The sequence below is a fragment of the Macrosteles quadrilineatus genome, unplaced genomic scaffold (assembly GCF_028750875.1).
Source record: "Macrosteles quadrilineatus isolate MER2022 unplaced genomic scaffold, UCM_ALF_1.0 Scaffold_17__1_contigs__length_3442018, whole genome shotgun sequence".
NCBI lineage: Eukaryota > Metazoa > Arthropoda > Insecta > Hemiptera > Cicadellidae > Macrosteles > Macrosteles quadrilineatus.
The window spans coordinates 1,727,121-1,753,422 of NW_026542610.1; the positions used below are offsets into that span (position 1 = coordinate 1,727,121).

Genomic DNA, 26,302 nt, shown 5'->3' on the forward strand with positions numbered 1-26,302 from the left:
TAACTACTCGCCTGGATTGTGGAGTATTGCCAACTACTTGAGTAATTACTCACAGTGGAGTACTCGCCCACCCCTAGTCATTTGGCAATGGAGCAGACACTCACACATGAACCATAAAGTGAATGATTGTGCTTTGAGAGCATCACTAGGACCTTACAACTAGGGTGGTCTGCCGTTACACTTTAGACGCATAAATGAGCGAAGCATTATTTAAAGATTGTCAATGGCTAAAGCAGCTAACACCCTTCAATATGTTCCCTTTCAACAGATTCACCATTTGTTTGCCCGATATTATTTCAATTCTAAAGAATGACAAATTTATCTGATAGTTTATACTGCACCTTTGTAGTGAAACTGGCCACCCTGACCATTTGCTTGTACTTTGTAAATGGGCATAGCAGGATGTACTCGTGCAATCAACATTTGTTCTACAATCGTCAGGTCAGTTAATTCGTTCGGGACACTTGACACATCCATATTATTTAACACCGTGAATTTAGTTGCATTTGAACGACAACTCGAACAAATCGGTGATTGGGTTGAAGCTGTTAGTTGTTGGCGATGACAGTTAGTGCAAGTGTAACATTTTTGTGCATCTAATTCATGTTGGAATTGATTAGCTAACTGCCTATCATTATCAGCTTCTTCCGCCACTGCTTCATCTGGTTCTTCTTGTTCGCGACGCCACTTTCTTACAATATTTGCATTATCGGTGCGACGACCAATATTACGACGTTACCTTTGAGGCATGCTCAAAACAAATATAGCAAAACTGTTACTTCCACTGATTAACTGTTACATTCCAACTTTAACCTATGATGAAAGTAAACATTGAAATGTAAACAAAACAGTTACAAACAATTATCATATGTTTATCTTATTTAAATGAAACGAGATAAACCCATATGTCATAAACCCAATATATTTTTCTTTCAACTTACATTAAAATAACAAGCGAAATTGCGTGACCTGTAAAATAAAATCCAGAAGGAAATTTGCAAATATTTTTTTACCAAAACATTGTGCTCAGTATTCTTTAGCTGTTGGCCAAATTTCATATCAATTGGTCAAGCCATTACATTCTGATGCCCTTACAAAGAAGTTACAAAGTGAGGGAAAGTGAGCTTCGCTCAATAAAACTATGATTTTCCTATGACAATACTCATTGGCCATCTTCGCTCTTACCTGAGACAATATTGGATTCGTCGGACCTGGAGGTGCCACGACGACCACTGACAATTTCCCTGGGAAAGCAAACGGCAAAGGTGACGCAAATGTCCCGATCTTAAAGAGCTTAAGTTCCGAATGACGACGACTTGCTCCATTGGTTACCAGAACTACCTGTAAAGAGATGTTTATCCATTTTGTGTATTTCACAGGCATAATAAACTACAATGGTTGTCTTTTAGGTTTTTTATATTACTTTAGAGTAGGTCTTTGGGTTGATGTGTTGATGACTCTTGTCTGGTAGGTCTACTAGCCATGATAGGACTATCTTGTACCATAAACAATGCCAAATTTCACTATCATTTACAGAGTTTTGAGAGGAAATCTTATTATCATTGGCACTTAGCCTAACAAATACCGGGGATTTAAGTGAAAAATCATTAGTTGTTTTTATTTGCAAAGTGAAACAACCCAAATCTGAATTCTTCAGTGCAAGATCTCTACTTGAACAAGATGCTCATATAAATCATGAACAAGATGCTCATATAAATCATCAACATGACACTTTTAGCCGGCATCGGCATCTTGCTCAGATTGCAGCAATCTTAACCGGTACTGCGTGCAACAAGCCTGCTTGTTTTAGCGAATTTTCCATATAGGAAATAAGCTATTACCGCGAGTCTCATGGCACGACATGGACCCGGGATGGTTTATTTTTTTGTTTTGACGTCTCAGAGGCCAAAAACACCATCAGTTCAAATTCATGTAGGCCTAACAAAGATAAATCTATTTTTAGATAATTTGTTTAGAGTTCATAAATTGTATGTTTTATTCAAAACACCTCCTCCCTAGGTGGAAACCATGAAGCTAGCAACAGATAATTATTGATAATTCTAATTCACAACAGCTACAATTAATAACAAGGCAATTTAGTTTTTTAAATAAAACCATCGATACCTGGCAAGGGGTGGTGGGGCACACGGGAGGGATTATGGCTAACATATCTTGTAGTGTCAGCGTTCGCCGCTAGAACCTCTAAGTATCATATCTGTCCTCTGATGACAACAACTCCTTATGGCTCGCAACTAAACGAATATTGAAAGAACGCACCCCAATACCCAGTTTAATAAACAATGGTCAGGTATATGAAAGCAAAACGGACAAAGCTAATGTTTTAGCTGATTACTATCAGCGTTCATTTCGTCCGAATGATGAATTTCAAGACCCTGAATTTTCAGCTCATATGTTGCCACAGTCTTGCCCACTTATCACGGTGGAACGGCCAATTAAATATACTTCTCCATCTGAAATCTCTAACTTCATCAAGTCGCTAAGAATCAAGAAAACTCCTGGACACAACGGAATACCTAACATTATTTTACATAATCTACCACGAAAAGGACTTGCTTTCCTTGCTTCAATGTTCAATGCCTGTCTCACAAAATCATACTTCCCGCGAATGTGGAAACATTCTCTAACAAATTGTCATCCATAAACCTAGAAAACCTGCATTGCAAGTAAATAGTTATTGCCCGATTAGCCTCCTCCTCACATTGTCTAGATTGTTTGAAAAAAATCATTAAACAACTCCTAGACTCCCACGTAGATAGTGCTTCCCTAATACCTCCTCATCAGTTTGGTTTTCGCTCCCACCATTCCACGACACATCAACTTTTAAGAGTTTCTGAAGACATCATTAAAGGATTTGAAAGAAAATGTCATCTGCTGCAGTTTTTCTTGATGTAAGTCAGGCCTTTGACCGTGTTTGGCACGATGGTTTGTTGTTTAAACTAAGAAAGTTCGGAGTCCCCTCCTACCTACAGAGAATTATTGAAAGCTTCCTTGAAGATAGAACGTTTTCAGTTAATATTGATGGCTCCCTATCAACTGCCAGACCAATTCAAGCCTGAGTCCCACAGGGCGCAATTCTTTCACCTCTATTATATAACATTTACACTTCTGATTTGCCTTTATCAAACCATGTCCAAACAGCCGTGTTTGTTGATGACACCCTACTCTACTCTACACACCATGACATCGAAGTTGTGGCCAATACTGTAACATTCAAGTTTCCTTAAATGATTTGATGGAATGGTTCACAAAATGGAGAATAGCCATAAATCCGATGAAGAGTGAAGCGAAGATTTTTACCCTCCGAAAACCGTTAGATCCTCCAAATTTAGAAATTCTAGGTGAACAGATTGCATGGAACCCTCCTGACCAAGCAATAAAATATTTAGGTGTATACTTCGACCGAAAGTTAAATTAGAAATTTCATATTAATACAAAATTAAATTTGGCTTATGGCAGATTATCAAAATTGTTTCCTTTAATCAACAAAAAATCATGTACCCCTATTAAGAATGGAACCCTTTTATACAAAACACTTCTACGTCCACTATTGTTATACGCCTGCCCAGTATGGGGAACTGTTTCATCAAGCTCGATTCGTAAACTGCAAACATTTCAAAATAAAGTTTTAAGGATAATTCTAAAATGTCCCTGGTATTTTCGAACCCGTCAAATACATTTAGAACTGGGAATAAAACCTATAGAAGATTTCATCAAGAAAGTTACATCAAAATTATTTACAAAACTTCCATTAACCAGCAGCATTGGATTTTATAACACAGGCCAACCTTCGGAAATCCAGAGACTCCGACTAAAACCAAGATTGCCTCAAGATGTTTTATTATAACCATTTTTTTTTTCATTTGTGTTTCATTTGTGGACAGTGCCTTTACAGCCCGATCCGCTAAAACAGTGACAATAAGTGCCTGAGGGGCTAGCCATAGCTGACCTCTACCTATGTTAAAGTAATTAATAATGTTATTTTTTTTCTTATTATACCTAACCTGTATAGCAATGTAATGCTGATCGGTTAATAAAATCTTAAAAAAAGAACGTTGCCAATTCTACCAGGACGCGGCCTGGTAGAATTGGCAACGTCACAAGTGGTGTTGTTCAGTGACAGACGTCCCATAAGATAACATGACAGACAGGTGACATCAGCTCATTAATTCGCACTTTATTGATTTAAATTTAAATTGATGATCATAAATTTATTAAAATATTGAAAATAAAACATACAGCATTGAAAATCGAAACAATATGAATTAAAATCTATATCTGTACATTTTAAGCGGAGTCAATACTGTCATAGTCCAGTAACCAATCTTTCGTAGGTAAATACACAAATACCATTAGCTGCTTCCAAACAAAAACAGCTGTTACAACACCACTTGCGACGTTGCCAGTTCGAAGGCCGCGGCCTGGAGTTAAAGGCGGCCGTGGCTCCAGTCCAGTCCGCCAGTCTCCTCAGTCCATTCCTGTCGTCCTGTCTCCTATCTGTACGTCGTCCGCCTCCTTTACTCCGTCCGAGTCCGTCAGTGTCAGTTGTCAGTCCGTTTGGTGTATGAGGTGTTTTGTTTTGTGTTGTTCCCACTGACCTACAATAATAACGTTGTTCCATGTTCAATTCAATTATTTAAATAATAATGTTAGTGTTTTATTTAGCATGAAGATTTTAGGTGCATATTTACTATTTTTGTTAAATATACAAAAAAATTGCCTAGGAAAAGCTTAATCAAGAGAACTAGCCTAAGTTAGGCCTAGATCCTAGGCCTTTTTTTAACTAGCCTACTAAAGTAGCCTAGGCCTTATCCCAGTGTGTCATTGATAGGCCTATCTCATATTTTTTGCAAGGTCTAACTAGGCCTAGCTTAGTATGGCATTTCAGACTCAAACTGCAAGAGGTAAGTTTTTTTTCCGGGGCAGACTTCCGTAAGTATCTGTTGTCAAAAACAACCGAATGAAATATCAATAACCTAACCATACGATATATCGAATGAAATAATCGATAACTTATTAGTTTATTGAATAATTTTTCATTCAGTTGTTTTTGACAACAGGAAGTGTACCCCTTTTTAGCTGTAAGTTGAAATAGGCATAGCCTACCCTAACTAAATTAAGTTAGGCCTAATTTAAAAATCTATCTTATATATTAATAGGCAAGCATGTTTCTTTAAAACCTTTTTTCTCAGCTATAGTGCATCGCAGGGAAAATCTAGCATAGGCTACTGTTGGAAAGATATTTACCTGTAACTTAGATGTGCAGAATCCCTTTATAAATTAAAATAGGCCTAGGTTCAAAAATAAGCACAAATATGAATTTAAAATTTTGAAAAAATTAACATGGATCTTATGGGTTGCCATGCTGGTGACGAAATATCAACAGAAAATCAAAACAAATGGAAGAAATTCCAATCACATGTTTTATTCACGGCAGTGTGGGATGAAAATGAAGAAGTCTGTACATTAAATATTTTTGGTCAAGTTTCGACCACTGGACGACCTCTAGTTTTAACTTAATAGGTCCATCGTTTCTTTAGATTTTGTGAGGGTTTTAGTTAACATAAAACACAGTAAAAACAAGTTAGCTTATTCTGGGCTTTAGGATATGGCTGTGTTGTTAAGGCTGTTTTAATGCCAGGTTCCCATGGGACATGAATTTTCTCCAGCCAGCTCGCTTAGCCTACTTGAGCCTCGCCCTGTGGTGGGGTTCAAAGTTTGATCAATCTATATAAATAATAAATATATGTGGACAGCTGTTCAATAAGTTGAGACAACAATGGGAGAGTACAGGCCTATTGTTGAGGGTTGTGTAGGTAGTGGTTAGTCCTGTGATAAGTCACTAACCGAAAAAAAGTTTCCTTGTTTTCATTAGGGTAAGTAGGTAATGAGCTGTTATTTAGCCTAAGTCCAGTATCACATTTAAATTTTTAAATTTAATTCTAACTCAGATAAGTATGTGATTGTAACAGGACACTTTGGGTAGCACTATTCACTGACGTTTTGTCCTGAGATAGCCTATATGTGTTTTTAAACTCCTGTTCGGACAGAGTGGCGCATCTGATGTGATAACTTAACTTACCAGCATTTGCAATTTCCTGAGCAGAAATTTAATATTGCTCTTGAAGATCTGAACAGTTGACTTTTGAATTTATTTTACATACCAATATCCCCAATTGAGTGCATATAAATAAGTTAATGATAAATGAATAAATAAAAACTCCTCTTATATCAACCAAATAAAATCAAACAACCAAAAACAATAAATTATTTTTAGTTCTCAAAATGAAAACTACAACAATAACAGTCCTTTGTAGTCTAACTTACCTGCCACTATCAGCTGCATGTGACCCTGACCTATAGTCTGTCCGTTTGGCTATGATACCCAGCGGATTAGGGACCTTCTCGGAACTCGACTCACCCTCTCGACCCGTTCGTCGGGCTGGCCGGAGACAAACAGTGACTCACCCACTGTCACAGTCCCACAGATCTGTAACTTTTTTTTGTTTTAAGTTAAAATACATTTTTCTTTATACACTTGAGTTCTACACGAAATTCCAAAAATAATGAGCCCAAACACGATGTGGATACTTGATCTGAAAGTATTACAATTGCTCAGTATCGTCACCAGCTTTGTCCGACTTTCAAATCGTAGATACTAAGTATCCACATTGTGTTTGGACTGATTATTCTCGGAATATCATGTAGAACTCAAATATACAAAGAACAATTTAATTTTAACTTAAAATAAACAAAAAGTTACAGATCTGTGGTAAGGTAGGTAAACATTATATCAACGGCCAGCCTGGCGAGCGGGTCTGAAGGGTGAGTCGAGTTCCGAGAAGGTTCCTAATCCGCTGGGTAACATAGCCAAACGGACGGACTATAATCCAATGCCCTTGACCAGACTGCAGGCTCTAAACTTCCAGTCTTATCAGGTTTTCACTTATCAGTTCTCAGAAGTGCATACTATCCTAACATTTGAGTTTATTTATTGATGGTTAAAAGGTAAATTAGCTTAAAAACTATTGCAGCACAAAGTGTATACTACGCTATATAACTTTTTTTACTAGAATTTGGGAATAAAATGACTTTTTTATGTTTTCAAAAGAGAACACTTTTACAGGTTTGTTAACTATCCACCATCTTGATGTCGGAAATACTTTGTTATGTTCCAGAAAATAGAAAAATTCTTCTAGAAGATTTACAATTGAAGAAGCTGCAGCTTTTAAAGCAAGGAGTTGTACCTCTAACATCAACCCCATTAGCCATCTCTTCAGTACCAGGAAATGTAAGGCAAATCTTACCGTGGCAAAAAGTAAAACCTAACAACTCACCATGAAGCATAAACCTAAAAGCACAACCTAACTTAGTAATAGTAATCCTTAGCCTATTTAAAAATTCCAGATTCAAGATTTTTTTATTCCAACATATTTTTTACAAAACAATCTTAATAATAAAATGTATTACAAAGCATTTCTAAATTAACATAAATTAAATTTAAAAAACTAAAACTAATTTTAATCATAAACCGAATTAAATTTTCATGTTTATTGTCAAACCTTGTAATTATTCAAGCTTCACCTAAGGTATCTTTGACTTTTGATACAACTAGACATTCCATCCCCGATCCCCATGTTAAATTTGTCGCCATTTTTATCAATAGTGTCATAGTTGATGTGAGCCACCGACAGATTTTGCTGATATACCTAAATTACCTATTTTACTTGAATACACACAGTTTTTTATCAAGTCAAACTAATGGAATGACTTATTGTGAGCTATATCAAAAGTTATGACCCATAAGCTTGGTAAGCAACAATAATTAAGGTAGAACATTGAATTTTAGACATTACTGCAGCACATTCTGTGACTGGCTTACACAACTAACTTGCGTTCTTTTCAGTAAAAAAATTGGCAACAGCTGGTCCATATAGATGGAATGTCTACTTCAGTATCCAATAGTCAGTGACTATCCATAGTCAACATTCCTATTTAACCAAGTCCATCACATACTAACATATATTTCTCAAATTTAATCTACGATTGTGTTTCAGGCACCAAGCCCAGGATCTGAACACTTGTCTTCGGTCCAACGAGGAGCTGTTATACAAGCACAAGCGTCCTTCGGGTTTTTTGTCCCTCAAGACTCTCTATTCGGCAACGTGATTCTCCCAGTACTTCCACGTTACGACATCAAACCGTGAGAATGGCGAGGATGAAGTTGAAGAAGCTAGAGCAATATTTGCAACAGGTTGAAGTGTTTGAGGACCCCAAGATCCACCTTGAGCAGTATGCTACTAGTCCACACTTGGCGGCTTCTATGCTCTACACTATACAAACTAGCTTTGGAGACTTGGAGGGAAAGGTAAAATATGTGGTTTCTTAGATTCAATGGAACATCATAATTCTTTGTAACTGGTGTAATAAATCACAGTTACCGGTACCGTACATAATTTGTGGCAGAAATGTGTAATCTTGTATAAATTTTGAAGGCATCAAGAACCATTGTAATTGAGGATTGCTTAGGAAAAAAAGACTACTTTAAGTTTATACTTGAATAGTTATAGGAAATAAGCTATTTAACTGTATATCTCATAGTAAGGCCTACACCCTGGACGTTTTTTTTTGTTTTTGTTATGATATCCCGAGATGAGATGATGACTTCAATGAAATTATTTGGTAAAAACGCATAAACCGTTGTTTCATTTTTACGTACTCAAATGAGTACCTGAACCAGCATAATAGGACTGCGGGAACAGGTTTTACAGGGTAAAAATTAGTGTTTCTCATTTTTGACCCCAAATAACATTTTGAAACCTTCTAATTAATTTTGTAATCATTCCCCATTTAATATGTAACGTTTAGCCTACTTAAGTTTGCTACTACAGGGTAAAGAAAAAAGTGTATTCTGATCAAAATGTTAATAGTATAGTATGAAATTATTAATTTTCCAAATTTGATCAAAAAATATCCATAACCTAACAAATATTCATGTAATAACAGCATTCTACTTTTTATCCATAAGAATAATACAGGGATTTTAAATTTTAAAAATCTGGGAATTTTTTCCCTAACCATTAATCATACAACACTGTGTTTTCCCTTTTGTTTCTCTTGTCTACAACGTTGGCATTTGTTAGATGAGATGAGAGAGAGTGATATTCAAACACTTTTTGGGAAAAGCGGTCCAAACCCATAGGCCTATATGCTTTGTGGGCATTCTGGGAATCGAATCCATCCATCCCGCACCGAAGTCTGAGACGCTAACCACTAGGCTAGAAACACACCTTATGCAATGAAAAGGTTATTGCAAAATAATGAGAGTACAGTACTATAGTTGAATTGAGACACTATCAGAAAATGGTCCAGTGTGTTCCATCAATTACTTATGATTTATTGTATGCACCGATTTTATAACCATGCCAAACTAAAAGGACAATTTAATATATAGCATATTCTATGTCACATAAAAGATCTTGAACAGAAATTAAGAGTGAAAAATATAAACTGACTACAGTGGTAGCAAAACGGGAGTGCCGATGGAGACCTGTGGGGTCGCGTGCGTTTGAAGGGATTTGACCTGGTCTCCATCGGCACTCCCGTTTTGCTAACACTGTAGTGGTTATAGTGCTCCCACTAACAATCAAAAGGTTGCCGGATCGATCCTGAGAAAAGTCAGTAGCTTTTTGAAGGTTCAAAACTGCACCCAGCTGTTCCTGATCATTGGGCTTTAAATAAAGATCCTGACTAATGAAACAGCTGATATTAGTCAGTAACAAAGCTACACTGATCATCAGACTCTATTCTACACTCATCCTTTTCTCATATTTGGGTTAAAATACACACATAGGGGGGCATCTGCATCTCAATAATTGATAATTAATTGATATTTTTTTCATTAGTGAGCTCAATCCTCAAGTAGTTCCTGTTGTGGCTCATTCAACTATTTGTATGGAAAATTGACTACAGCTGGTCCTTATAGATGGGATGTCTACTCTAGTATCTAAAATGTTTGTTTAAGTTTAAACTAGCCTACCATATTTGATGTTTCAGGTAGTGGCAGACCTGGGTTGTGGCTGTGGTATGTTGACATTCGGCTCAGTTCTGCTCGGAGCCGGCTCATGCATCGGTTTCGACATTGACGATGAAGCTCTCGATATACTTAGCGTGAACCGCGAAGATCTCGGAGTGGACGATTGTGATAGTGTTTTGTGTGACGTGTGTAAACTCGATGATAGGTGGAACAATTTCTTTGACACTGTTGTCATGAACCCTCCCTTTGGAACGAGGCAGAAGGGTATTGACTTGGACTTTGTTAAGGTAGGACTTAGGCTGGCAAACACGGCTGTGTATTCACTTCATAAAACATCGACTAGAGAACACATTTTGAGCAAAGCTAAAGCGTGGGGGGTCGAGGCTAAGGTGGTAGCTGAACTAAAATTTGACTTGCCTCAGACTTATAAGTTTCACACCAAAAGTTCTGTTGATATAGAAGTGGACTTGATTAGGTTTTGGTTCAGCAAACCTAAACAGATGTGTGAGTTTATGAAGCAGTAGGGAATATTTTGTAATGTTTTAACCGTATCAATAAAGGTATAACTTTTTTTAAATACCTACCCATGTGAATTAATCAAAACCTTGATGTTTGGTGTTTAATTTCTTTAATAAACTATATCATACTTACTTTAGTAGAGAAATATCATTGGTGATTGAGTGTAAATATTTTTAAAATAATTATTACAAACACTTCCTACCATTATTAGTTTAACGAAACTGATATTCACAATGTTTTAAGATAAATTCAAGGAAGATTTCAGGTGCACAATGTGACACTGATTTGTGCTTTAATCTAGCATTACCTTTTGTTCTCTAAGAACAATCTAAGGGAATTAGATTCCAGACTTAGCAATCGTAATTGCTCACTTTTTCCAGTTCTAAAAAGTTTTTAGTTGAAGATAAGTTATAATCATTCTATTTGAAAACTAGAGATAGGATACTGAAACTGCGATACATAATTTTCACTTTTCATCTACAAAGATGCGAAGGTAACTTATTTGAAAATTAATATGTTTGAACTTTATTGTTGTTACCAAATATATTTACTTTTCTTCCTTCAAATAACCTGTTTGTGATACTAAAGCCTTAAATAAAGATTTTTGTTGAATGATAATATATTCTAAACATTATAAACACTCCTGTTTGTGCATTTATTAGGTGATTGTGTGGACTCCCATTTCTTTTAGGCTACAGTAAATACCTTTTGGGTATTTACCTACAAAATATTCATATTCACATAGAACATTTTATATTTCATTAATTCCTACTTACTTAGGATTCTCTACTTGAATGTAGCCTTTAGAAACCAAGTTGGGTTTTGGCTTTACCAACTCCACTTTCCACTACAAAAACACAAAATGCACAAAAAAAGCAAAGCAGCTTTGTTTTTTTTTGTTTTGGCACTTTCAGATTTGGTTAGTTGGCTGCCTCCACTTTCTTCAGTCTCCTGCTACTTCCATAGCCATGCCAAGATTTCTCAGGTCTTTCTTCACTTCCTCCTTCCAACACAGATTGTGTCTTCTTTCGTTCCACTTGGCCTTCAGATTCAAAAGTGTACACTATAACCACGGGGTTACACAGACAATTATTTACATAATATCATTTACAATAACATGATTGACAATGTTAAGGAAAAAAGAAACATGAATTCCATTTGTATAAAATATTCTATTTACAATAATTAGCACTAACATCAACTTAACACTAATTTAATCACATAAATAAAACTAATCCTATAATACAAAGCTTGAGACTGGAATGACTGGGGTACTTAATCAGCTAAGTCAGTATAGACATGTAAAATGACACTATGTGCATATGTACAAGGAGTGGCCTGATGCTACACTTGGTTAGGTCCCGGGGTCCCTAGCGGAGTCGCCCTCAATGATCGTAACTCCTCTTTTGTTACGTTGTTGGAACCCAAGCGCATGTCGATTGCGAAGATGGCCTGCAACAATTAAAAGATGAGTTAGCAGCTCTTTTGCAGTCATCGAGTGTGGAGTAAGAAAATTTAAAAGTTACTTGGTACCATGATTCAAGATTGGCGAACAACTTTTATGATAACCTCTCTTTAGCGTTCTCATCCCACTGTGAAGCACGGGTATAGCGACTAGTATTTTTATAAAGTAAATCTATGTAAACAAACACTGCTGTAATATTGTCTTGAGCTAGGTGTTCACTGTTCAGTTACTCAAGAAACAATATTTTGAATATAATACAATATGCATCTTGCATATTTGGGGAAGTAAAGTTTTTGTATGCTATAGTACCTTCTACAAGACAAAGTTTATAGTCAAAGCCATTCTACATGACATTTATTCCTAGTAAAAACGTTGTATACAATAATAGATAGTAGTCCATTTACCGTACTGGTACTCGATAAAGTTTATTTTAACACACATCATTGTTGGAAAAAGCGGTAGCGTTAGTAACGTCTAAAATTAGCTCTCAGATAAAATACCAACCATGAAAAGTGCCCAGATGGAGCCTATGGCGATGCCAGCGAGTACGTCAGTCGCGTGGTGCATGTTGTCCATGACTCTAGACAGGGCCGTGTACCAGGCCAACATCAGCAGCACAAACTGACTTAGGAGTCGGGACAGTCGAGCTCTCCTCCAGTACAGTCTGTGGTGGAGATACACCTGAAAGTAAAACTTATTAGAACTCTATTTAATGGAAGCTTTCAATACATGGTCTTGGCTAAAGAAGCAACCGTTCTTCGTCACATTCAGGCCAAGGCCTTCAGTCGAACCTGCAGTTATGATGGGCAAGTCCGCAGTTTACCAGACTACTTTAGCTGCTCAGGTGTTCCCAACGACGCAGAAAACACATTCTTCTGCTGTCCAGGTTGGGATATGCTCCGCCTGGAGGACACTAGCTAAAAGAAAGACCTAGATAACATTGCAGTTTAGATATAAATGTGTAATAAGAAGCCAGACAAGCGTCTGAAGAATACACAAGGTTTTTAGTGGGTAGTCTATAGGTCTTAAATCCATATGAGTTCTCACAGAGGAGTAAGGTACAGAGGAAATTTCCTTATGGATGGACCATGCGTTTTCAGCTCTAGTAGGTTATGCAGGAAATATACTTGTAACGAACAAGGAAGGCCCCTAGCAACGATTACTGTGTGGAAAATTAAATTCCTCTCACACCATCTACCTTGAGCGTTGTATAGTACATGAGGGGGGGGGGGCTGTGTTGTACGTTTCCCTAACCACCAGCGTCTAGTGCTTGGGTGTTTTCTTTGTGAGTCTCGCACAACACCTTGAGTGTAAACACATTTCCCTAAAAAGTATATACAAATTGTTTTGGTCAGTCTAAAAGCTGGAATTATTATTTCATAAGTTGAACAATATTGGCACATATACAGTATAGGCATACTTATTTATCTATACCATCAACACACTTTATATAAGTAATGTAGATGCAACAATTAATAAAATGTCCTTCATTGATTGATATGAATCTAATATGAGTGAGGTGCCGTGAATAATATGATTTATATATCTACAAGTTCCAATTATTATTGTGTCATTTAATCGGTTATGTACTGACAATATATACATTCTGTTCGTTTTACATACTAGATAGCTGACAATTCATAGTCATAATATTTCAATCAAACTTTGTATTGTGGATTTCCCTGGACAAAGTTTTAAGCATACACTTGTGGTCGGGTCGTATCCTATGTTTGTTTGTATTTGTGCTGTTTGCGTTTACACATCATCCGTCCTGGTAAAATGGCATGAAACTAAACAAAAAGATCGGTCAATACAGTCCAACTGTTTTCGGGCCAGTGACGTAATTTGTTTATGTTTATGATCCATACATTTTCTTTTCTAATATCACTGCAATCAATTGGTCGAAGCAATTTCTTTACTGGTACTTATTTTAATACTTTTCATTGACTTGGTATTTTCTGACGCTTATTTAAAATAAATTAACACATTTATTCGAACAAATATGTCAACAATAGATCCCATGCAAGTAATGAACTATGGTGAGGCCGCTATTTCAGTTCAGAACACACATAATTACTAGTTTCTAATTCTGGTAAATAATAATTGAATCTCAATTGAGTGATTAAGTATTTTCAAAATAACACTTTAAGAAAGCTGGCTTTAGACTTATTGAGTTATTTGCGATATCCCCCGCCTGTTATTGCGATGGCGTGCTAAGTTATTGAACAGCTGTTGAAGCAGACAGCTGTTCAGTTCACAGAGTTATTGCTTGTCCCAGGTCTGGAAAATGTTTCCGGCTCTGTAGCATAGCATCTTGACACGGCTGTACAAAATCATATGTTCAAATCGGAGGTTAGAGTTAAACCCTAACACATACTAAATCAAAATAATAATTTTAATAATCTTGACGAAATTCTTGAGTTCATTGACTCACCAAATCAGTTATCACCTCCAATAAAGCCCTTTACTCCCTCAGAAGTCTGTAAACTTGTAAACAAATTAAAACTGTTTAAAGCCCCTGGATACGACTTAATCACGGGAAAAGTAATGAAAGAGCTTCCTAAAAAAGCATTCATATACCTGACACTCATTTTTAATTCAATTATACGGACTGAGTATTTCCCGTCACAATGGAAAGTTTCAGAAATAATCATGATAGCAAAGCCAGGAAAACCACCCCAACAAGCAAGTTCATATCGACCTATCAGTCTACTTCCAATAACATCCAAATTGTTTGAGAGGCTCTTCTTGAATTGTCTACTTGAAGAAGTAGAGGACAGAAACTTGATTCCAAATCATCAGTTTGGGTTTCGACGGGAGCATTCCACAGTTGAACAAGTACATAGATTGGTTAATACAATTAAAGAAGACCTTGAGAAAAAGAACTATTGTACAGCTGTCTTTATCGATGTAAGTCAAGCCTTTGACAAAGTTTGGCACACAGGCCTACTTTATAAACTCAAACTGAATCTTCCTCATACATTTTATATGACAATTAAATCATACCTAACCGACAGATATTTCAGAGTTAAATTTGGAGATAGCATTACAAAATTGTACCCAATTCAAGCTGGCGTTCCCCAAGGAAGTGTTCTCGGACCTGTACTATATACTCTGTTTACAGCCGATCTACCTGAAAATGTGAATACTTCTGTGGCCACTTTTGCTGACGATACAGCTATTTTAGCGTCCCATCCTGATCCAGTGGTAGCTTCACTTAATCTTCAAAATTCCCTAGATGACTTAGAAGCATGGTTGCAAACATGGAAAATAAAAGTGAATGAGAGCAAATCTACTCATGTGACCTTCACTACCAGATTAGGTACTTGTCCTCCTGTAACCTTAAATAATGTCCAAATTCCGCAATCCCACGATGTGAAATATCTCGGCATGATGATTGACAAAAGATTAACCTGGAAAACCCATATCTGGAATAAAAGAATGTACCTAAATTTAAAATTTAAAAATCTTTCCTGGCTCCTAAATAGTAAATCAAAATTGACCATTGCAAATAAATTATTACTATACAAAGTAATACTGAAGCCAATTTGGACTTATGGAATCCAACTGTGGGGAACGTCCAGTATGTCGAACATAAACATTATCCAACGATTTCAGTCAAAAGTTTTAAGGTTCATTCTGCAAGCCCCGTGGTATGTTAATAACAATATCCTTCACAAGGACAGTGGAATTCCTACGGTTGAAGAGGAAATAACCAAATTTAGTGCAAAATATCTAAAGAAACTTGAAAATCACCCTAATCACCTGGCTCTAAACCTCTTGGACAACAGCACCAGTATATACAGGCTAAAAAGGATTTATGTTTTGGATCTAAGCACACGTTTTGTTTGAACAATTTAATTTTCCCTTGTTTATTTACATATTTATGTTTTCATTGAAATATTTTTAAGTTAGCTCTGTCAATGGACAGAGATTAACTAACGTTTTATTAAAATTTGTGATTGTATTTGCTAAATGTTCTAAAAATGAACAGATTGTAAATAAAATTGTGATAAAAAAAAAAAAAAAATACTAAACTCGATAGGCTGGTTTGTTGTGATTGTTTTTCCAATGCCACGCAGCTGACAAAGACCATAGACACACCTTAAGAGAGTATGTTATATTTATGATAGATAAATATATTATGGTTGCAACATAAAGTCACTTAAAATTAGGTGACCATGAAAATTTGTTGACATTGGTATTAACCAGCAGTTAACATCTAAGTTGTTTAATTTACGATAATGAAATTTACCATTAGTTAGTTAGAATATTATGCGTCTTTAGGTTGGAGCTCGTTCGCTGCGCTCACTTGCTTTCAGGTTAGCTCGTTCGCTACGCTAACTTGCCTCAGGTTGAAGTTCGTTCGCTGCGCTCACTCACCTTTTGGATGCAAATTAGCTGTTGTCATAAATTAAAAAAATAATAGTGCTGCACCCTGTTGGTACATCAGACTCCTCATCCCATTGTAAATTTTGAAGCTTGTTTAATGTTTTTCGTGTCTAGTTCATGTACGTCCACAATGATCGCTGGGGTAGACGAAATTTTGTTTCTATTATTTTAGGTTAATTTTAATGATTTGTGCTTTACTAATTGGTTATATAACTAGGAGAACAGTTATTGTTTATGATTATAACGTTTTATTTGGTTAAATGAGGTTTTAAATTACTGAAATAACAAGAAACTAATTGTAAACAAAACATAACCTCTAGTTGGACGTACAGAACTAACAATAAAATTGGCTTCAGCTGTTCCATAAGGATGACAAATCTACTAAGGGAGTATGAGTATGTTTTATCTATACATCCTTTTGGTAATCCTTGTAACTTCTATTGAACATCATAGAACAGAACCAACTTGTTTAATTGAAACAGCTGTTAAGATTCATTAATTCCATTTAAATATGAGTACTCATAAGGTTAATATGGGAAACTCCAGAGCCACTGGGGCGGAGCCCGAGAGTCCGATCAGAAAAAAAAAACAACTCAGTTTTCCTATTTAATGCCTAAAGAATCAGTGTACCAAATTTCAGCCTCCTAGGTAAATGGGATGTAAGAGAATTAGTGATGAGTGAGTGAGTCAGTGAGGGCTTTGCCTTTTATATAGATTACTCACTCTCCGGCATTTCAATTCAATTGATGAAAAGTGCACACTGTAATATTCTTCCTAAACTAACAGAACAAGTTTAGGGACACGAAAAACATATTAAGCAGGCTTTACATTTTACTACCGGATGAGTCCACTAGCAGTATCCAAAGTCAATGGTGTAATCAATGGCGACACGTACATATTGCAATGTAAACGTTTGTCTATAGAAAGGCCTGAGTATTACATAACATTGTTTATCCAAGATAACACCACTTGAGATGACTAGGTCAATAACCGGCCTACAAAATAAACTGGTATCAACTCTTGCAACTCATTGTTTGTTTACATTGACTAGTCGTCCTGTAATCAAGCTACAGTACTAGGAGGTCACGAATTGTGGATATTTTTAGAGATGCACTGTGGATGCGATACTCCCTGGTGAGGATTAACGTCCGCACTAGTGAGTAGCCTACTACCACTATCCACAGTACTATCCTGATAATTAGACCAATTCGTTAATACCAAGGCAAGAATGTGGTTCGGATTCCACTAATATGGCCTATTAATTAACAGCTGTGTATAAGGAATATATCGGCCTTAGTCACTGACAAGACTACAAAATCGCGCCTCTCATCCTACACTCATATTTGGGTTAAAATATGCACATAGTGGCATCCCCATCTTAAATAATATATCTCTATATATATAAAATCCAATGTATGTTTGTATATTTGTATGTTTGTCCTTTATGGACTCCGAAACCGCTCGACAGGTTGTAATGAAACTTTTAGGCATTATTAAGCATTATTCAAGGATGGTTTATGTGAAGTTTGGTGCAGATCCGTCAATAGGGCTCCGCCCCAGTGGCTCTGGAGTTTCCCATGTTAACCTTATGAGTACTCATATTTAAATGGAATTAAAGAATCTTAACAGCTGGTGCAGCTAAACAATTTGATTCTGTGATGTTCAATAGCATTAAAAAGTTAATAGGTTTACCAACAGGGTGCAGCACTATATTTTTTTTAATTTATGAGAACAGCTAATTTGCAACCAAAAGGTGAGTGAGCGTAGCGAACGAACTTCAACCTGGAGGCGAGTTAGCGTAGCGAACGAGCTAACCTGAATGCAAGTGAGCGCAGCGAACGAGCTCCAACCTAAAGGTGAGTGAGCGTAGCGAACGAACTTCAACCAGGACGTGATTGAGCCTTGCGAACGAGCTCATCTTGAAAATGAACGAGCATGTGACATAAAACCACAATAGGACAGGACGACGTCTGTCGGGCCAGCTAGTTGAATATAATTACGACTATATAACACCTGAATGTCTGTATAAAAATTGACGTATTGAATTATTATACTATTATAATTTATATACAATAATAAATTTCATAGTAGTCTAGTACCGGTAGTCTATGATTTTCCCAAAGTTATTTAATTTTCACCAGCTCAATATTCTTTAATTGGTTCGGATAGTAGTTTAATTCTTTCTTTTAGAATCATTTTCCCTTGATCTTCACATTCGGGTATGTGTGCGTTTTGTTCATCAAGTTTTAAATGTTATGCGAAACAATCTAATGTTAAATTGAAGTCATGAAATACATTTTAGGTCTGTTTTAAATTGAATTTATTTTACTAATGCGATTAAGTGGCCAAGACATTTTAAGTGTACTCTGAATGAATGAATGGATTATTTCTTTATTCCAACAAAGTATATACAGATATGTACACAAATATTTAAAGGAAGAAAAAAAACATAAGTGAATTAAGAACAAAATAAAATTAACCTTTGCATTACACCTATGTTTAAAAAAAGCATACATGTTTATAAGGAATAAGCCTACATGGGCAGCGAGCCTGTGCGTCGACTGTAGTTGCGTCCAAAACATAAACATTAATAATCAAATGCAATGTATAAATAAATGACATGTGATATGATGTGGTGAAAATATGATGTAAATGGAGTTACAAGAAAAAGAAAATTTGAGATGAATAGCTATGTGAAAAAAATATTAGGTGGCATAACTAAGTTTAAATAAAAATAAATGAAATCTAATGGTTCTATTTCACTAGAACCAATAGAACTCTTGGTTCTATTTTTTGTACATTGTTCCGTTGAAAGGAAATCTACAATGGCAGTTTTTTTTAGGCTATTATTTGAGGTTATGTTCAGCTAATATAATGTTATGTATTCAATCATTCAATCATAAATGAAAACGATGAGAAATTAAATAAATTTAAAGTTGCGTACCTTTGTCCATCTTAAATCCTTTACATTGTCTGATGATTACTTACTTGTTTACGTCTTAATCAATAAACACAACGTTAATATTAAAAAAAATGAACGGATTGTAAATAAAATTGTGATAAAAAAACATTTAAAAGCAAACGTGTAGCGATAGGTGTTCATTGATTGAGACCTTTGTCAGCTGCTATAGTGCATAGATTTGAAGGGATTAGAAAGAGGGTCTTATCACCCGAAACTAGTATCTTACATACTAGGTACTGTAAGGTGTCAAAAGATTCGTCTCAATATGTAGTTTTGCAATAAGGTTTTAGAACTTTAAAATTTCTACTCTTAAGGGCGTGAGACGCTCTCAAAGGTCGGGGTTTCCCCATAAGAAAGAACAAATTAAAAAAAAAACAACAAAAAACAGCTGTTTATAAAAAGAAACTCATTAGCTTTTTGGGAGTAAATATTAATGTTTTAACATTCAGTAGGTTAAGACCAAGTTAAACAGTTAATCAGTTTTGTTGGAAGAACGGAAAATGTCTGAAGTTCAAAGAAGAAACTTTGAAAACGGGAGAAGACAATTAATAATAAGGTATCTTATGCTTATAAGGAGAGTAGAGAAAGAGAGGCCTGGTCTAACAGATACACATTTATTTGATTATGGGGATGCCTAGGCAACAGTTTTGTTTTCTTCAATTCTCAATGCTGGAAAAACTTTGTTGCAACATGTTAGCTCGAATTGAAGCAGATCGTTTAGAATTCGTTAGAAGTTATCAGTTAAAACTGAGAGTAGAAATAATGTAGGTGAATTTAAGCATAACGTTTTCCTCGGCGTTGTGTTTCATAGGGTTCTCTAGTATTCATAATAATTTATGAATGTATTAAGACAAGTTTTAGTGTAAGATAAAATAGGACATGTCTACCGTTGCGTATGATAAAACTATAAAAACGTTACGAGTCATACTTATGATGCTTATGTTTATGATAATTATGATGCTACACATTAGATATATGCGCAAGCATTAGATGTGGTAGTTAGGTTATGATACAGTCATATTGTATCTGTTTGCCTATGTATATTAACCAGTTGACAATTAAAAGAGAACAATATGCATTGACATAACATATCCCACAAAAAAAAACTTATGTGTGCAACTTCCATAGTAAATCTTGATCATTTTGGTGCTTCATTAGTAAAGTGTAGGCTCGGTGTGTCTGACCACAATGAACGGTGGGTAGTGAAAAACAACAGAGCCAGACAATAAAGCCAAACTGACTAGTTAATTATGGTGTCGTAGTCGTGAGAAACCAACAGGAGACTTTCTTGGTGGGCTCACGATTTCCTGAAAATCAGGATTGGAAAGGCCACTAACAGCAGTAATCGTATCCCAGTCACTTTACAAAGAAAGATAAGGGGGAATCTCAAAGATGTGTGAAATGTCCACTAGTTGGTGTTTTGTTTTGATCCTAAACGATATTGGAAATTAGATAAGAAATAAACAAATAAGTTCTGAGGTTAAATGAGTTAGTGATGTTTGCGGATTTTAAGCTCTGGTAGTTTCTGGTTGGACCTAAACGTATCGACTTACTAATCTATTCCTTAGGAGTAAACTTATTTTCAGACGTTCTAGGCACAAGCTCCTGATAATTTATAGTTTGTTTACGAGTTATTTTCAACCATATATCAAATGTATGTATGTATGTGTGTGCTTGATTTTAACGATTTAAAGCAGAACAATCAAATGTTTCTAGAGACACGATAACACAACAGCTCCGTTCTACAGTATTAATTTAAACGTCCCCAAGATGATATGTCTGTGTTACCATGTGTTATAACTCTTTTACCCAATAGAGGCCATCGACTCCAACACCACTGGATCGTTGACATTTGTTGCTGCATACCCATGCACCATGCAGTTGCATTGTCACTGCAGACTGCATCATGTAGGCGGCTTCCTACGCCGACCGTCTGGTGCATATTAAACTCTTCGCCACTCCTTGGTGAAGATTTACCAGACCTTGCGTAGGCTGGGTTGGTCCTCAATATCAGTAGCTAACGATTGAGAAATCATCGCTCCAACACTACAAGTCGGTTGTTCAGGTTACAAATACAGCGGATGAAAAATACGGATAACTCGTACATTGGTAAAGTTTTTTGCCTGACTCAGTATCCAAATCAACCTGTGGGTATTTGCCCGCAATTGGCAACGGGGTAACATCACAGAGTTATTCATTTAATGATTTAGAAAAACTTTTAGTACAATACGATAAAGGTACAATAAACTAAAACAGAAGAAAACCCCACCGCAGTTACCTGTATACTGAGCGAATTTCTATTAGTCTGATTGGCCTTTACTTAAATATTTGCTTAAATATGTCAGATACATTCCCTATTTAAATAACATTAGGTTAAACAAGTACTTATGTTTGCATCTTCAGGAAAGGTATGAAGGATAGCTTAGAATGAAAAAGTAAGTTTGCCGAATTCAACCAGAATATAAAATCCACAAACAAGCAAACTACAACGGTTTGGCTATTCTCCATGAGTTTTACATTTGCAGATTTAAGGAATTTTCTTTGTAACCATTATGCGTAAACTCCTTTTTAATATACAAAATTATTTGTTTCTAGCACTACAACATGGCTTGTAGCGAAATTGCAAAATCTTAGGTTTTGAGGTTAAATTATGGGAAACAAATGTTAACCCCATAAAACCCCATTTCCGAAGTCCAATCATGTTGTTGGATCCCTTTAGATTTTACAGGTTTGTACCAAATTTAATCAAAGTCGGATGATTTTTACTCGAGCTATCGTGCTTACGGACTCACAAATATATAACTATTTCATGTAATTTGTAATGTGTAAATAGGAATACAATATTTGAACGGTAATGCCAGAGATAAAACATACTCCTAAGTGACGAGTGAGTATGTTTTATCTATGGTAATGTTTTTGCCTCTGAGGACATCAAAATTTTAAAAAATAAATCGTCTCCGGGTCAAGGTCTTACCATAAGACCTGTGATAATATATGATTTCCTATATGGAATATTCACTAAAAGTACTAAAAGTATCTATATCTAACTAAATTCCGCCGTTGTCTAGCGAATTGAAAGATATTCGTAGAGAATGGAGCTTTGAATTCTTAAACAAACCGAGAATGTACTAGTAGTTTTACCTTTTACGGAGCACATTGCTCAAGGTTTGCTACGTAAAAGTGAAGATAATCGTGTTAAAATGGTATTGTTATTTTGTGATGGTGATTCATGTAGTGTGGTTTGTCAATGCTACTGTAAACTAATGATAACAGTTACGAAGTCATATGTGGCACTAATTTTTAGAGTATAAACTACATAAAGGATGGTAACAGCAGATTTAACCATTCCAAATTGATCAGCTGATTTTGTGAACGAACAACAATGAATTAATTCAGTAATAAACATTAAATAAAGTAGTAATACACATTAAATTCAGTATAATAAACAACGATTCAACAATAAACAAATTCGCATTACTAGTTAATTAGTTGTGTTGTACTAATTTATGTATCATCTTTAACAATGCATAATTTTTAAAGCACTATGACCAATTTACTAATCGCTTTAAAGACAACGAAATCTAAAAAAATAAACAGCATGGTTAGGTCTATCACTAGCAAGTGCCATTTATTTCAAGCCTAGTAATAACGAATAACTGCCGTGTCCGTTTTTTGACAAATTAGAAAAGATGCAACACAACAAAGTAGTGAAATTTGACTTGCTTTCAGAATCACCCATCAATATGTAACTGCAATTTTCTTGTGTACTTAGAACTACTAAGAAGTTATTTATTTAATCATTAGTAACTTTTTAAGATATTCACTAGCTCAAGAATTCCCATACTCTTGAAATTAAGGAATCCGAGGGGTGAAGAATCGAGGGTACTCAACTTCCAAAACGACCAAAACAGCGACTAAAAGTACAATAGGTGACTTCTATACTATTACAACATATAAGTTTATAAAATTGCTCACAGACAGAATCAAAATCACTTTGCCGATAAAATTTTGCCATTACAACAATCATATGACGTGGTTTAGGCTAAGGACAGGTTTGTCATAGAAACGTGTAGATTTTTGAAATGGTAATGTAAACGATTTGAGAATTGTGGACGAAATTACATTTTGTGAAACCGTTTCTTAAAAAACCTCAGCGTTCGCACATACAGCTCTTGTCTATGACCATGCTAATTTCGAAAACAACCGAACTTAAGAACTACAATATGTTTTTATTGTATTAAAATATTTTTTATTGAGCTACTCAATGTTATAATTTGAAACTTGTGGCAACGTTTTGGATCATTCATTCATTCTTTTATAATATTCGTAGATAAAAACCCCACTCTTTAAGTTCAAAAATAGACTGATTATATTAACAGGCAATCAGTGCCTACACAGGCACCTCCTACGTTATGTCATAGCGAGAACATGTGATTTATTGTCTGACAGGTTCAACAACCTCATTGCCAAGGCTAAGAGAGATTAGAGCATCTGGCGGGAAGATGCACCGATATGCAACAGTGACAATCGGGCCAAGAGAACCAAATCAGGACACTGTGTTACGCAGAGGAAGCATAACCATACTACTTGTTTTGCAAAGAGAGTCAAATCAGGCCAATATTTTATGTAACGACACCTAAACATGCCACATTAAGCGAAGAGACCAAATCAAGGCTAGATATTTTGAAACGAAAGCAACTGTATTTCCAAATCCAACTGTAACTGTTCGAGTAGCTACCAAAAAAATTGCAAATGAGCATGTTATTGGAAAAATAAGGACAAAATATGTGAATCCATAACGGTATAGCCAAAAAAGCAAGGAAAATTTCCCTTTCCCGTTCAGTGAAGTTTCGTACCACTGCTCATTTTTTCCGTTCCTTGAGGCTAGTGGCCATCTTCGAAAATTTCAAACAGCTACTGAAAAGCTATTTGCTATTTCAAAATAATTGTTCAAATACCAAAGTGATTGTAATTAGTGCACTGTGAGATTAGAAATTTACTTTGTATAGTTCGGCCGCTTAGAAACCTACCTGCGCGCTAATGCTAAACCAATGCTGGAGGAGGTCGCTTTCTAAGCGGCCGAACTATAGTTATTTTTTTATATATTTTTTATGAATTCTATTATTCGTATATCCCTAAACTAATATTTTTTAAGCAACAATTATTTAATTTTCAAATGTTTCCATTATGATTTCCTAAAATTTTTTTTTTTATAGCAACCCAGCGGACGCACAGGCAGCTCTGGCCTATGTCTGCTGATTTTCTAAAAAAAATCAATTATGTTAGTACAGAAATTTTTCCTTTTATTTTAGTTTTAGTTTATATTTTGTAATTGTAACGTTAAGAAGTATGTATTTTGTTTTCTGTATATTATGTGGAAAATAAGCATATTATTTCATTTCATTCATTCATTCATTCATTCATTCATTCATTCATTCATTTCATTCATGAGTTAGAACGTTTAGACTCCAAGGACACTTAAGAATACACAGTACTGTAGATACAAATTTATGTTGCTTAATTTTTTGATAAAAGAAAATTTAAAATGACTAAAGTGTATAAACTCACCCCTGTGTAAATCGCTGAGTAGAAAGCTAGAGACGCGTGTCCAGAGGGAAACGATAACCTAAAACATACATTTATTTTAGTCCAAAGGGCTAACTAGGTTTTGCGGCTACTCTAAGTATTAAAAGTAGATGTTAGTGTGATATACTCTATGATAATTTGTTTGGCATACCTAGCTTCTGCTACGACGTCAGGGTCTCCAGAACACTCGTAGTCTGTGACGTAAACATGGTCCTTGCCAGGACCACAGACATCCTCCGGGTAGGGCTTGCAGGCGTCGTAGAAATGAGGCCTTAGACGTCCTGCGACAAAGAGAAGGAATGTTGTATAAGTACGATGTATGATATGATTAATAAGCTAAAATATTAAGAGTAAATATAGATATGACTAATATAGTAATTCGAGTTTAAATGAGTTCATACAATGCATATTTGTAAAGCATTTCAGGGAATAATATTTTGAGGATGATTTGAGTTTGGATACACTGAATTCAGAGAACAATATCTGGAGCTATTATTGTAGGATTAGTTGTAGAATCTGAATTTTATCTTCGTAATTCTATCTTTAAATACACCTAGCGTTGACAAGTGGACTACTTGTATTTGTAGTACCGATATTTAACCATTGATTATAGGCTAGTGTCAATTACTTTAGGAAATAATAACATTTAAACCATAATTTTTACAAGACCGCAACATACTAAATTCTAATCAAAATCGTTTGAGCCGTTTTTGTGAAAATAGTATATAAGTAGTAAGTATATAAGTTCCTGATCATTGGGCTTTAAATAAATGATCCTGACTAATGAAACCGCTGATCTTAGTCAGTAACAAAGCTACACAGGTCATCACACACCATTCTACACTCATCCTTCACTCATATTTGGGTTAAAATACGCACCTAGGTGGCGTCCCCATCTCAACGATTGATTATTGATTATTGATTATTGAATACTTTTCCGTTATTTTATGGAGTTAAAAAAATCGCATTTAAAAATCAAAATTTAAAAAATAAAGAAAACTTGAAGAAAAATGGATTAGCTAGTATCTACATACCAAAATTAATCAAAATTGGACAAAATTAATATACATAATCGGCCGAAATTGTACATAAAGATCATTTACATTTCCAGAATAACTATTCGTGCATGGGTCTATGAATTACATTGTGATTAAGGGCTTTATCAAAGCCTCCTCTTAATCCCAGTTCCAAGATGGTCATTTGTAAAATTTTACTGACTGATCTTAGGAAAGATAGTAAACTAATTGATTAATCAAGATTGTATCAAATTAAGCGATTAATCGAAGGAACAATAACACTATAAACATTGACAAAATAATCAAAT

At 35.4% G+C, this 26,302-nt stretch overlaps 3 protein-coding genes across 3 annotated transcripts in view; 2 read left to right on the forward strand and 1 right to left on the reverse strand.

The window, feature by feature from the left end:
• Positions 1-4,575: 4,575 nt before the first annotated feature.
• On the forward strand, positions 4,576-8,225 carry LOC129005181 (SOSS complex subunit C homolog). Its single transcript, XM_054434009.1, has 3 exons — positions 4,576-4,922; positions 7,197-7,309; positions 8,076-8,225. The coding sequence occupies exons 1-3, from the start codon at positions 4,895-4,897 to the stop codon at positions 8,223-8,225; spliced, it is 291 nt and encodes a 96-aa protein (XP_054289984.1). The 5' UTR covers positions 4,576-4,894.
• Positions 8,226-8,227: 2 nt separating this feature from the next.
• Positions 8,228-10,631, forward strand: LOC129005180 (rRNA N6-adenosine-methyltransferase METTL5-like). The gene is made up of 2 exons (XM_054434008.1): positions 8,228-8,386; positions 10,075-10,631. Exons 1-2 carry the CDS (start codon positions 8,228-8,230, stop codon positions 10,576-10,578), a joined length of 663 nt encoding a protein of 220 aa, XP_054289983.1. The 3' UTR covers positions 10,579-10,631.
• Positions 10,632-11,730: 1,099 nt separating this feature from the next.
• Positions 11,731-26,302, reverse strand: part of LOC129005177 (putative phosphatidate phosphatase) — a 42,127-nt gene continuing 27,555 nt past the window's right edge. The window contains exons 4-7 of the mRNA XM_054434001.1: positions 25,130-25,259; positions 24,961-25,018; positions 12,543-12,719; positions 11,731-12,025 (exon numbers count right to left, since the gene is read on the reverse strand). Of these exons, the coding sequence (XP_054289976.1) occupies positions 11,918-12,025; positions 12,543-12,719; positions 24,961-25,018; positions 25,130-25,259 (473 nt within the window). The 3' untranslated portion in view covers positions 11,731-11,917. The remainder of the gene's footprint in view (positions 12,026-12,542; positions 12,720-24,960; positions 25,019-25,129; positions 25,260-26,302) is intronic.

Excerpts from the sequence above, each read along its gene's own strand:
- LOC129005181 (XM_054434009.1), top strand. The coding sequence starts at position 4,895 with ATGGCATTTCAGACTCAAACTGCAAGAG. Across the intron at positions 4,923-7,196 it reads TCAGACTCAAACTGCAAGAG|AAAATAGAAAAATTCTTCTA; the intron begins GTAAGTTTTTTT and ends GTTATGTTCCAG. Across the intron at positions 7,310-8,075 it reads TCTCTTCAGTACCAGGAAAT|GCACCAAGCCCAGGATCTGA; the intron begins GTAAGGCAAATC and ends ATTGTGTTTCAG.
- LOC129005180 (XM_054434008.1), top strand. The coding sequence starts at position 8,228 with ATGGCGAGGATGAAGTTGAAGAAGCTAGAGCAATATTTGCAACAGGTT. Across the intron at positions 8,387-10,074 it reads TTGGAGACTTGGAGGGAAAG|GTAGTGGCAGACCTGGGTTG; the intron begins GTAAAATATGTG and ends TTGATGTTTCAG.